Source organism: Ambystoma mexicanum, chromosome 7q (assembly GCF_040938575.1).
Source record: "Ambystoma mexicanum isolate Mex_15411 chromosome 7q, UKY_AmexF1_1, whole genome shotgun sequence".
NCBI lineage: Eukaryota > Metazoa > Chordata > Amphibia > Caudata > Ambystomatidae > Ambystoma > Ambystoma mexicanum.
The window spans coordinates 144,350,878-144,365,129 of NC_090941.1; the positions used below are offsets into that span (position 1 = coordinate 144,350,878).

Below are 14,252 nucleotides of genomic sequence, written 5' to 3' on the forward strand. Positions count from 1 at the left end.
CATTTTTTGCCCATGCGAACTTTTATGGTAAGTAAAATAAAAAAAAGAATGCGGGGACTGCGGTGGACTCCACCACAGTACTCCAAAAAAAAACAAAAAAAACAGGGGCTGCAGAGTTGTCCCCCGCAACACCCCGCTCACTATACTTTACAGTATAGTAAGAGGGGGGGGGGGTCGGGGGTTACGGGGGAAACCCCTGCAGCCCCCGTAAAAGAAAAAAAAGAAAAAGACCTTGCGGCACGGTTCCCAATCATGGAAGTGAAAGGGAACTGGCGCCGCAGGGAACCAGCGTGAAGACAAGTTAAGTGGGGTTTGATTATGTTGGGGGTGGGGGTGTGTTGAGGGTGTGGGTGGGGGTGTAATGGGTGTGTTGTGGGTATGTAAGTGTGTTCGCATGAGAAAGGTGCAAACATTTGGTAGTTCGCACCTTTCTCATGTGAACATTCCGGCCGCAGCAAAATCAGCCGCGGCCGGATCACTTAGAATCGATCCTATGTGCCCAGCCAAACATAGAATATTACTGAGAGAACCTCCGGAAAAGGGTTAATTGCGCTGTACTTATTCTATGTATGTATTAATAACTTCAGAAGTGCACTTACCAACATAAAGTATGTTGATGCTTGGGAGCAGATTCACCTGTAGGTACTCAGCTAGTAACTGATCAACTATTCCAGTAAGAAAAGACTGGTTTTACAACTTTTGTTGTATAACAGAGACTGTGGGCCATACTTACTTGGGGGAGCTGGAAAGCAGATCCCAAAGAAATACAAACCTTCTGCACATATTTTGGGATAAGGTGGTTCAACCAACAGATTGGGTGAGACTGAACGGAGGGTTTTTCTTAGTTGTGTTTGGGCCTACTGTACATTTTTAGTGAATCCAGGACACCCGAGAGGCTGGGGGCTTTCCCACCACACACCCTGTGTTGCAGCGCATATATGCAGTGACCAGTCCATGAGCACACAATGAGGAGGTTTGCAGGCGCTGTGTTTCTCTGAAGGCCTGCCTGATCCCAGTAGCGGGGCGCTGCGCCCAGCTATGTAGGCAATTGAGGGGGATGCATCATCAAAGAACCTCAGAGAACAGACAGAATGTGAGTGCATTCTTTCAGGAAAAACAGGGAGGGGGAAAATTGATAGTTTTGTGTGATGTAGAAGTGAATAAAAGAGAAGGAGAAGCCCTTCAAAGATGAGGTTAGACAGCATTGTAAAATAATGCATAAGTTTTGATCAGTAGTGATATGAAGCTCCCTTGCCGCGGGTAAAGAGGTCATACAGAAATAAAAGTGAAGAATTTTTGTGGGGTAGCTCCTTTGTAAACGTGGAAAGACAGCACTATATTTGAAGTGATGGCCCTGTGTGGAAAGGGCCTGGTATCCCTGCCTCCTAGAGTAAAACGGACGCGAGGAGGGTAGAGTACCCTCAACTCGAGATAAGGAGAAAGAGGAAGGGTCTACACCATTGTGTAAATAGATGTGTTTTATTATTGGTTCTTGTTAAGCAGTTGTGTATTTATAGAAGTGTTTGGTGTGGTCAATGGTAGCCCATTTTGTGGACAGGGACATTTGGTAGTGGCTGTATTAGTAGAAGTGTGTTAAGGGGGTTTGATTTTTTGTTGTGTGAAGGTGAACCAGTTTTGTTAATTGGGTGTTGAAGAAGAAGCCAGTTCTGTGCTTGTGAGAAGTCTTGATTTAAACAAGGTTAGATTTAAGAAGGTGTATGGGTACTCCGTTGGAGCATATGTGTAAGATGCTCCTGCAGTATAAGGAAAAAATCCTCGAAGTACCAACATGAGTGTGTTCAGAGTACGGATGGCAACATGTTTACACCTTGGCCCGAGGAGGGAAGGCATGACAAAGCTATACTATAACATATGTACATACATTTGTTGTCAACTCAAAGAGAAAAGGTTGAAAAACAGAAAGAGCATACTTTTGTGGAAAACGTTCGAAGACGTAGGGAATGGCCCGGATGACAACACAAAGGGAACCAATCAAACATCTACACAGGCCAACGGCCCGCCCCCTTATGGGTCCTTTCCTTTATAGCCCACCGCAGGGTACACCAACCCTCAGTATTAGCGCTCCACTGAGCCCAAAAGTACAGAAAGATAAAATACGAGTCTCATTATGGAAATAGAAAATAAGGCTTGCAGAGAATCCGAAGCAGCGCTAAATAGAACAGAGGTGCAGCTGGCGTGAGCAACGCAGGGACAAGCGATGGGGCAGTGCGCAGTGATAGGCACGGACAAGTGGAGTGCGGGCCAGATCATTTTCAAAATTGATAGTAAGGTTATCAAAGATATCAAGGTAGACTCAAGCGAGGAATCTCTCAATTCAGGAGGAGCTCCAGAGGTTCCGCAGTATAGGGACGAATGCTAAAAAAGTGTAGATTATGACGCACTATACACACTATACACTATACGCACTATACAGCGAAGGAGAAGCAGGGGGTCGAAGAGGAGGATTGGGCGACAGACGAAGAACAGAGGGAAATCACACCCTGGGGCCGTAGGCTAAGACCGCGGCTCGGCCGAATGGCCCTCGTAAAGGGTAAGAAGGGAAGGAGGACATCGCAGAATAGGAAAAGGGAGAAGGAAGCAGGGAGAGCACATTATGTGCCCTGGTCCCAAATGGATTGGAACTACCTAATGAAGACCATGCCGAGCAAGCAAGTTGGTCTATGCCCTAGAAAAACAGACAGCAGGGATCACGTTAGCTGTAGGGGACAAAGAGTTAGTTCGCCGAAGTACTACGGGAACAGGGGGGTGATATATGCAGGAAGGCGCGGAACCCAGGGGAGTGGTTGAGCAGTGACACCCATAATGGCACACCATTTAACAGCTGTTGAGCACACATATGGAAAGCACTGAGGGGCACACACCTGACAAATTCTATCATGGCCCGCACAATGAGGGCAGATGAAGACCCTGCATTTTATATTGACCAGATTCAGGAGGCAGCAGGTGCAGCGATTAGAGACAGGAGAAGGATGGTACAAGAATATAGCTGTCTTTTATCACATGTTGCACAGGGGTCTCCCCACAGAAGTGCAAACTGATTTAGATAAAGTAGTTGGCATCGAAGTGAAGGGATGGTCTGAAATACAGGCACAGTGCATTTTTGTAGAAGGCAAGTAAAGGAGAAAGATAAAGTGGAGCAAGCGCAGAGGCTAAATTGGTCCAGGAAAAGCTGGCTAGATTCAGCAAGGAAGGGGCAGTGATTACTAACAGAAGGGAAGCAGGTATAGAACTCCCAGCAGGAATAGACCGAAGGGCCAAGAGATCACAGGAAGCTTCCAGAGGGGAATGTGCAGTTACCAAACAGGTAGAGGGAATGGATGGGGAGGAATGAGACCCAGGTTTAGAGGACAGAGTTGGTCTTGTAGAAAGATAGGGTATTTTGCACTAGAATGCAGAAGCAGGCTCCCTTTTTCTTAAACCAACCCTAGTGGTCCAGTGTTTTGGCTCACCTACCACCCGCCGTCTCAAATGCAGCCCCCAGCTACCCCCTATGCCCCAGGCATCATGCACGCCCCAGGCTCCATGCAGTCACAGCAAATCCAATACCCATTACTAAATGCCATGCAGACCCAAAAGCAGCAGCCAACTACACAGGCCCCTACTCAGCCATGGGATAAAAAGAACAGGCACAGGGCACAGTAACACATTACACAGGAGCAAGTGTTTTAGAGGCCAATCCATTCCCGCTGCCAGGCACAAACACGTATCCCAATAGGACAGCCCACAAAGAGCTCTGACGTGCCCAGCACTATCAATTACTTCCGACCCGGAAGATGAATCCTGGGTGGTAGCGAGGATAGGAGACCGACATTTAGTTTTATGGTTGACACAGAAGCTACCAAGTCCTGTATGAGGGAAGGAAAGATTCCCCTGTCAGACAAAATAATGGATATGCAGGGAGTCTCTGCAGCAATTGTATTGGTTCCTTTCACTGAAGACAAACCCATCACTGTAGGCATGCAGGAGTTTTCAGCACCCTTAATGTATTTAGAAAGATACCCCAGTTAACCCTCTGGGCAGGGATCTCCTGGGTAAACTGAATATGATGATTTCATTCACTGAGGAAGGTATAGTGTGTTCAACACAAGGCATATACCATGCTAGAGTTGCAGTATAATACAAGCAGTTTGTAGCGACAGCACTATGTGGGGAGTGACCCTAAATCCAGATTTATTTTCCTACAGAGTCACAGTATTGTTAGAATGGGTGCCTAGGATACAGGACAGGACACTAGGTATATCTGCTGAAGGGCAGCAGGTACAATTTTCACATTAGATTTGGAAGAAGTGATCCCAAGGGCAGACAAGGTAATTACTGTCTGGCATGGACGAGGATGGGGGGGGGGGGGATAGTGAACAGTTCTCTGCATAGACCCAACCTATCCACCAAGAGAGGTGTGTGATGACCAGCTGTTCAAAGACACCAATGACGCGTACATACCTTGTCAGATAATAGAGCTTAGAGAAGTACCACACACCATGCTCATTGCTAAAATATTACCAACACACTTGTAAATAGATATGGAGAAGGTGCCCAGCTACTCATGGACAAGCAACCCCCACGATGTAGGATTATTGAACAGTGTAGCAGAGGTTCGCATTAAGCTGAAAACTGGTACAGTGTTGCCCCATGTAAGACAATACCCCATGTCGGAAGAAGCAGATGAAGGGATTTAGTCCACAATTGTAGCATTATGGCAACAAGGCATAATACAGCCATCAGAATCGCCATGTAATACAGCTATATACCCTGACAAAAAAGCAAAGGGTTCAAGTTGGAGGATGGTTCAGGACTTGCGGCCATTGAACAATATAGTCCAAGCTAATTTCCAATGGCTCTTAATCCCGCCATCATCCTTTGCAACGTCGCCACTGTAGCAACCCATTTAACAGTAATAGAACTAAAAAATGCATTTTTCTCCATTCTATTGCATCCAGACTCTCAGTATCTCACAGCATTTACTTACCATGGGCAGAGGCTTCAGAACACCCGGTAGCCTCAGGGGTATTGTGAATCCCCAAGCATCTTTAATAGGGTTTTGCAAATGGATTTAGGGAACGTACAAGTACAGAGCACAGTCACTCAATATGTAGATGACCTTTTGGTCTGCAGCCCAAAAAATGCACAGGGAACAATGCAGAGGGACCTCAGTAAAACTGTTATCTACCTTGTAACACTTCTCTGCAGGTAAAGTTAAGGACAAATTGCAGTCCTGCCAGAAAATCTGGGACAAATAATATCAGCAGGAAAAATAAAAACCCCAGAAAGAGCACCAGCTTTTCAATACACACCACAGTCAACTACAGCTAAGCAGATGCAGCAGTTTCTAAGATTATGTAATTAGTGTAGGGCCTGGATACTTGACTAGTGCACCTATACCAAACCCTCACTGCAGGGCCTAAAAGAAGCACAGAAAATAAAGGGACCCCTTGTCTGGGCAGATGAAATTACCAAATCTTTTTAGGAACTTAAAAATGCCACAAGTAATGCATCCGTTTTAGCAACACTAGATTAAAACAAGCAATTTTTTCTGTTCTCACATTCAAATGGTTAAGTGATGATGGCTGTCGTCACTCAGAAGACATCCATGGGACACAAGCCTTTGGCTTATTACAGTGGACTGTTCGACCCAGTAGTGCAGGGTCATTTTCCATGTGAGCAAGCATTAGAAGTAGCTGATTTCACAATACAGAAAACCTCTATAATCCCAATGGGTTTGCCCAGTCCCATTATATATGGAACACACAGTTTTCGCCATCTTAGAGAAATCCAAATCCACCCTTACCACACAGAGCGCGATCCTATCAAACTCCTCCATTCACATTGTCAGATGTCACAGAGGGAACCATGCCACATTCATTGCAGAGCCGTACAGCCAGATGATTCACTACATGACTGTGCAAAATACAAAGGGACTACAGATGAGGGTATCAATATCAGTGAGGATGCACTTGAGATAGGGGAAGAGCTCTTTGTTGATGGGTCATGAACTATTGATCAGAACATGGATGACAGGCACACCGATGCAGCAGTGATGAGCCTTGTAGATGGAGAATATGAGGTCATTGTAAAAAAGCAGTTGCCCTCACAATACTCAGCACAAGCGGCAGAACTCATAGCCCTCATAGAAGCATTACAAATGTCTAAAGAGTGCTATGTCACAATCTTTCTGATTCAGCATATTTCACCTCCAAAGTGCATTAAGGATTGTAAAGATGGTGCAGGAGAGGGTTACAAAAATAATCAGATGGCACAACCGTGCAGCATGCAGCATTACTTTCTAGGTTAATTGATGCATTAGCCCTTTCCCTAATAGTTGCAGTGGTGAAATGTGCAGCCCATACAAAGAATACAGACCCAATTGCTTACGGCAACGGCGCCGCAGATAAAGCAGCATATCTGGAAGTACCAAACCCCACAGTATCCCCTGAAGTAGTACTGCAGTGGGTACAGCTGGCAGCCTCTTATAATGCAATCCATTTGACACAAATTATTGAATTGCAGGGACGTGCCCCAAAGCAAGAGAAGGATTTATGGATCAAAAAAGGTGTCCCTAACCCCCACTGATTTAACTTGGAGACAAAACATTACAGGGAAAGCAGTGATGCCTCAGGAATTACTCATGGTTGCCCTTGAGCAAATACATTACCCTAAACACACGTCCAGCAGCACATTGCAGCAGACTTGCAAGAGGAGTGGTTTGTTCCCAATCTCCAAGAAAACGTAGACCATTTCATATCCAACGGTGCCACATGCCAGCTCTATATTACAGGCCACACTCGCAAGATGTTAAAAGCAACTTTGCCCTGCCACCGAGGGTCCTTCAAGCAGCTCCATATTGACTATATCGACATGCCTAACAGGTGCAGTAACTTTTGTTAATTCATTGTTGTGGTGTGTCCATTCTCTTGTTGGCTTGAAGCTGGCCCATGTGTTCACCCTGATACCAAATCGGCAGCTAAGATTTTGGTACACAAGCTAGTTCTTTGTTGGGGAATATGTGACATCCTGAAATCTGACAATGGGACACACTTTTTCAATTAACTCTTTCAAGAAAGTACCTCCCTATTAGGCATACAGCACAAATTGTGCTCTGTTTAACAACAGCAAGCCAATGGGATTGTAGAACACTTCAATGGTCTGCTAAAGCAATGCGTGGTAAAAATATGCAATTCATTATATAAATGTTGGCTGTATTGTCTTCCAATTGCATTGTCCGCTCTCAGGAATCAGCCAGGGAAAGACCATCGCTTAACTCCTCACAAAATAAAGACCATCGCTTAACTCCTCACAAAATAATAACGGGGAGGAGGCTGCATACTCCGCTCACATCTGCACACACAATATCTGACACCCAGAGCTCAGCACAGAATTTAGGAGATGAGTTTGACGGATATTTTAGGGCTTTCACGAAATCTGTCAGTCTTATCTTTCGCCAGGTGGGGCCCCATCTAAGGGAGCTAGCTCCAAACAACACTGAAGCATCAATGACACAACAGGACACTGCATCTCAACAACCACAGCAGTTTTACCCTGGTGATCAAATTGTTAAGAATTTCAGCAGAAAATTAAATGAACCACGCTTTCAAGGGACCGTATAAAGTCATCTACGCCACCTCCCCAGCAGTGAAGATGGTCGGCAAAAAAAACGGGATTGATTTGAGTGACACCCGAAAGGCAAACAGACTTACTCTTCCCATCCGGCAACCATGCAAGTAAAGAGGAACACGAAAAGATGAGGGCTCCGAAAAAGTATTTTTAGCTCAGTACGCCCCTGTGGGCAGACGGACAATAATACTTCCTTGCATATTTCTAGGACACCGGAAAAGGATAATGCCTGTGTTGTTTTCCTGTTCTTTTCCCTCTCTCTCACTTATGGTTGAAATTGTATATTGGTCTTTTAGGGGTAGATTTAATAATATCAACCTTGCATCAATGCAAAATAATAGTAGTGTACCAGGGACCAGGATTAAGATGGACATGGTGGATCTGGAGGACAACCACATGAGGGAAGTGGGAAGGGGAAGTCAAATGACTCATGTTATATTGGTCATTTAATACCCCATGCAACTGACATACCCAGACTGTTTCTGCCACAAGAGTTGCCACCTCTAATAGCACAAAGCTTAGTGCACCTTGCCCTATGTAGGGTGCGTGTGTTGTTTCAGGGACGCAGGTTTCAAGCACATGTGATGAAAGCAGACAGTGAGTGTTCTGACGGAAAACGGACAGGAGTGGTCTCGGTGCAAAATAAGGCCTCAATTACAGATGGAATGTGATGTTTTTCGCAACAATAAGTGGGTTAAAGGATTGGTGGGGTGCAAAGCAGGAAGACTGGTGGGGTATTCGGAGGAAACAGTGGCATATATCAATGTGACATGTTATGCTGTGTGGGAAAGATTTGAAGCAACTGAGATGTGAAGCAACTGACATGGATAAAGCAATATATGCGACCCACTAAAGTATAGAAACGTACACAAATCTCAGGCAATGGCAGTGTGCCTGTTGGCACCAATAGAAAATGTAATAGGACACTCAATATTCCAAACCTCACCGGGGAAACGGCAGTGCTCATGGATCTGTTTTCAACAAGTGGGGGCCTTGCATATGTCCAGCTCCCACTGTTTTGGAGTGGTGTCTACTCCCTAGCTACTCTAGATTCCCCCATCGTCCTTATACCAGATGTGCACCTCACTACATTGAAGGAGCACGTCCAGGCCACACCCATGCATCCTACCCACCAGCGGGCCCAGCGGTCACTAGGCCTCTGCCACCATAAACGCTCAAACTATTTCTCTCACAACTCAACAGAGAAGCTCAGTGCCATACCCGAGCGGTATCGGCTGTTCACCAAAATGGAGACACCTCCTTGTTAACTCCCAGGAGTACAGGCAGCAACAAACTAAGTGGATACAAATAACGTGCTGGGAGGTGATACAGCTGGCAAATGACATGGAGCATGGACTTAATGCGATCAGGGAAGAATTAAGGGCCATTAGATTAATGACACTGCAAAACAGATATATTCTCAACTTGCTCACCACAATGGAGGGCTGTGTGCGCACGAAAACAGGCAGTTCCTGCTGTATGTACATCCTACCCCATGATTTAGATAACAGGTCCCTGACTCGGGCAATAGTGGCCCTACACGATCAATGCACTGTAATGGAAAAGGAATGTGGGCTGCATCATTTCTATTAGCAGGGAGAGAGCTGGTCCTGTAAGTGCCAGGATTTTTTACATTTGTTTAGCATTTCTGTCCACATGTGAATTGTCATTAGTTTGGACACATTTTTACAGAGCAGAGTAAAAGGTTCTGGCAATTATATTTAGATTTTAGGCCCATGTCACTTCAAGGGTTTCTTAGTCAGCATCATTGAGTTAGGAGTTTGCCTTGTTTGTAGTTAAGAGATACAAGCTTCCCCAACTACAAAAACAACACATTCTGTTAGTTGTCCAGTGTATCGTTGAAGTGACAAGTAGCGCAAGCATTAAGTAGGAAAGACATTGGCATTTATTAGCATGAGGGCCATTTGCCACATTAACCAGAGTACTGCCATTTTGAACTAGGCCCTGCTAGAGTCTGTAGCTTTCTATCATTCAGGGCACTAGGCCGCATTGCTGAGCTTCGGCCCTGTTAATTGAATTCGATTTTATTCCTGCTTCGAGCGTCCAGATTGCCAAGGCCCATGGAGGAAGGGTGAAGCACCACACAGCGATTGATGCATTTGGGAACTAAATCTTCCAACAATAACCAGTCAGGAGCTAGGTAACACTATGTTTGCAATATTTGATAAATGTAATGGCAGTGAAGGACAGGTTTTGGTGTGAACAGGGTCCAGAGGCAAGACCTAGTGAGGGTATTGAACAAGAGTTTTGTTAAACTGCCCCCATTGAGAAGTGGAAGGACCTTTGGAACTGCAGCCGATGGGCTAAAGAAAGTAAATCAATCTGAGAAATTAGTCCTCAAGAGCAGAATCTCAGCTGTGTTTTTTATAAAGCCACCCATTCCCAAGAGAGATGTAGGAGGATGTGTGCTAGGAAGGCACCATGGCCCTCATGACGACCCTGGCGTTAAGGGGTTAACGGTGCCGTAAAAGGTGTCGGCGCCGTTAAACACTTAACACCTGATTACGAGGTCCCTTTGCGACTCCCGACCTTAACAGCTGGTCTGGACCAGCTGTTAAAGTAGGGACCCGCAAAGGGACTTTCGAGGTAATTACGGTACTGCAATTTGCGGTACCGTAATTACCGCCTTCCCCAGTCCCATTGAGCCCTATGGGGCGAAAATGGGAATGGGGAAGGGCCAATGGTAAATGGGGAATTACCGCCCCGCCAACCTTGGAATGGGGCGGTAATTCCCCATTTACCATTGGCGGAATCGGTAAGTTACCGGCGTTAACCATGTCGCTATTAGCACCATTGGTTAACGCCGGAGTCATAATGAGGGCCCATGTTTCAAGACGAGAGTCACATGAGGTGTTGCCAAATGTACAACTGCAAGGTCTGAGAATCGCTGAGGGGTGCCAAGTTGTCTGGTCTCATTAGAAAGTAGTATTGTGTCCATTTTGTTGCCACAGGGTACGTACTTCACTGTTCACACTCGCTTCAGGATTGGGTTGTCTCGGGGGACATGCACATCATGAAGTTGTCCTGGCCAGTGTTAAAAGGACACTGTAGCACCAGTAATATCAATAATGTTGTTCAATCAAAACTGAGTATTTTTGCTGACTACACAATTGGGTCATCCGTAGGGGTAGCAGCATTTAAATAATCATGGGCAGGTCACTGACCAATGGGTTTGGGTTGTATAGGTTGTGTTTAAATGTGTGTATAGGGGCTAGCCAATGGGAAGTATGGGATTAACATGCACTTGGTATTTGTAACAAATGTTGTTTTGTGGTTTTCCTCTATTAAAACTGTAAACTGATATGGGTGTTTCGAGAGCGTTTTAAGTTTTCAGTTCTACGGAGTTGACCGACCCTCCCAGACGTATTTACATGTAATAAAACATGTTTTTCTTGCAAAACATGAATTCTATTATTGATTCCTTGGATTGTTTTTTCCTATCAGTTATTGGGCCTACCGTACAGACAGCACTTCGGTTCTACTGCTGTGGTGCCTGTTTTGTGAGGAGAAAACAAAGGGGCTGGTTTTTGTCTTATAACCTTCAGAGTTAGTTTATGTGAGGCTTGTGTATCCAGAGCCGATGAGACACTGAAGTTATAAGAATTACAACACTATTGGTATTCTTGAAGAAACAAATTGAGACAAAAGCATCCAACTTTGGGATAGAGACCTAATGTTCCTTTAAGATATTGTGAAGGTTGACAAACAGTAACGCAATAGAAATGCATGGTGCTAGGACCAGATCAGTTGAATGCCTCCATTCATAAGGATTTCTATTAGGCACAACAGACCAAGAGTATGGGCCACTACGTGAGGGGGATGAGAAACATGAAATTACCTGTAATATTTCTATATTTGTGGGCACTTTGGGGGTAACAGATGACCTAAAGTCAGCATTCTAAATGTTTACATGTCCTACAATTATAATCTGGAAGACTAGAACTGCCAGCAAGGATACTAGATAGTCAGCAAATTGGTAATTGATGGTTGTTTCACACCTCAGCACCTACAAATGACCAGGGCGGAAGTGGACAGCTGTGTCAGATGTACTGCAGAAAATGGTAAATGGAGAGGGCTACCTAGAATTGAGTATTGAATATAGCGGCAGAGAGCCTCCAGTTTCTGATTCAGAAGGACTAATGTGAACACTTTTGAAGCTGTTGGGTATAAACTGTACAATTGCACATCCAGGAGTGCTCATAAGCCACATTTCTGTTTTAGGGTAACAAGTTTACACTATGGTCAGTGATAAAAACAAAAACTTCATGATGATGCCAAACTACAGAGTTAGCATGAACACGACACAACACTTGTACAGACAAGAAAGTCTTGGCTCAACTGAGGGGCAATGGCGAATACAAGCACAAAGGTGTCTATTAATGATCCTAAAAGAGGGGATTCACCCTACACCAGTCTTACTTTAAGTTCATATCTTACTTAAGCAATAAGCACTAGGATGGGCGGGCATTACCGATTAGGTGATGGTCTGGGGCTCAAGTTACAGGCCCGAGCAAAGCTGAGTGGGTGTGCTAATAGCTTTTTTTAAAGTTGTGAAATGGCGTGTAGTCCCTTCTCCCTTTCCATGATGTTTATGTCAGTGGAGAGAAGGAGCAGGAGCGGCAGAGAGAAGGTGCAGGGTGAGGCTGCCAAAGGTAAATGGGGCATGGTTTAGGGTGGTACAAGGATTGGGTGGTAGAAGGGAGAAGTGATGAGGGGGCGAAGGGGGAACAGGATGAGCGAAGGCGAAATCCCTGGGAGGAAAGAATGCGGCCTCCCGGTTCTCAGTAGGCTCAGAGTGTCAGGCGATGTTATGAGGTCATAGCTCTCAACTCACCCGCTTTTGGCGGGTGTCACCCGCCAAAGCATCTACACACCCGCCCATCCGCCAGCTCATCTGTTTCACCCGCCTTGGCAAAGGTGGGAGCTACGATTCATATTTTTGCCGGGACCCGATTTCGAGATCCCGAAATCGGGTCCCGGCGCGACTCTTCCTGCGCGAATGGAGGCGTGAAAAGCAAGTGTCATGCTTTTCACGCCCCCATTTCCTCCCCCTTCCCCTCCCTGGCGCTCTCCTCCAATGAGAGGATTGTGCCTGGGAGCATTCCTCCCCACCCCCCTCCCGTAAAAGGTCAGCGACATAGAAGTAGGACTGCCGTTTCATGTTTTTACGGCAGTCCTACTTTTATGTTTATGGCCTTTCTGGGTTTTCACCCGCCTTGGTATCAAAAAAGGTTGAGAGGTATGTGAGGTACAGCCTGCCTTCCAATCTTTCTGATTGGCTGGGAGGTGCCATTACGTAAATTGCCGAGTGCAAATATTAATTTCCATTTTTCATTTGCATCGGGAAATGTGGACTTAGCTGAGGTTACTAACCATTCTCAGCTATATTGTCTGTGAGGAATTAACTTTCACTGCTGCTGCCTGCACCCTTGGAAGGGCCCAAGCATGAAGAGGACCGCTAATCATGTCTACTGCAGGTCAGTTTGCTACCGCCTGTTCATGATGGTCACGTGACCCTGATGTTTATGAGATAAACACACAAAAGCACAGTACCATGAGAAAATGTAGAGCCAGAAACAAAGGGGAATACAATAGAAGCTGAGAGTTCAGAGACACTCTCGGTACTGAAAGTAAATGTAAGGTACATAACATATCAAAAATATATTCCAACAATTTAAAAACTAGTGAAAATATCAAATCAAAGCAGATAGATGACTTTCCAGTGTAAATGTGATGGGTATTAAGCCTATAATGTCATCGCTCATGACAAAATATGACTTTATATCTGAACATTCATTAAACATTGATGTGCAAAAACAACCCAGCTAGATGCAAAAGCTGCTGCTGTGAGCAATTTCAATTAGTGACTGATCATCACGACTGACAGATTGAGACTCACCAGATCAATGGTTTTAGCCTTCGCCTTTGACGCATCATCACACCAGGTTTCGCACCACAGCCACTCTTGAGGAAGAGATTTAATAGCTACTTGATGTATCATGTTGTTGGGAAGGTCCTGCACACAGAAAACAAAAATTGTAGCCTGCTTAGTTAAAAAAAGGCAAATCTCCACCTTCAGTTTTAAAAAGGAGGCTTGTTTGAATACATGCTTTTCAAATGTTGAGGCACTAATAGAACATAGTATAACTATGAACACACAAATTACTATCTGCACAATATAGTAAGGAAAGTTAAAAAGAAATCTGCCCCCTTGCGCAAAACCATCAGAAGGAAGGAGACAGGATGTACTCCTCTTGAGCAAAAGTAGTATCTTGCAAAAACTACAGAGGGAAATGGCTGACAGCTGAAAGACCCACAAACCTGTGAAAAAAAAAGAATAAGGAGGAAAAAAATGAACAAATTGCAGTTGCTCAAAGACAGATAAGGGGCCAATTCTGATGTTTGGGATGTGTTGGGGGCAAAGGGAGCACAGTTGTACCCCCAGATTTGGATGGACATTCCTGTACATGGTACGTAGCAAGAACCAGTTACTGGTGGGTTCACTACCAGCCAGACATGCCTAGAAGAACATAAAAAAACCCTGCAAATCCTACTGCACATCCTTGGCCTCCTTCTGCCGATACACAAAAAAGATGTCATGA

General features: G+C 45.0%; 1 protein-coding gene across 2 annotated transcripts in view; it reads right to left on the reverse strand.

The window, feature by feature from the left end:
* UGGT2 (UDP-glucose glycoprotein glucosyltransferase 2) overlaps window positions 1-14,252 on the reverse strand; it is a 1,923,861-nt gene that overhangs the window by 198,749 nt on the left and 1,710,860 nt on the right. For both annotated transcript variants that reach the window (XM_069639785.1, XM_069639786.1), the window contains one exon: window positions 13,550-13,666. In XM_069639785.1, the coding sequence (XP_069495886.1) occupies window positions 13,550-13,666 (117 nt within the window). The remainder of the gene's footprint in view (window positions 1-13,549; window positions 13,667-14,252) is intronic.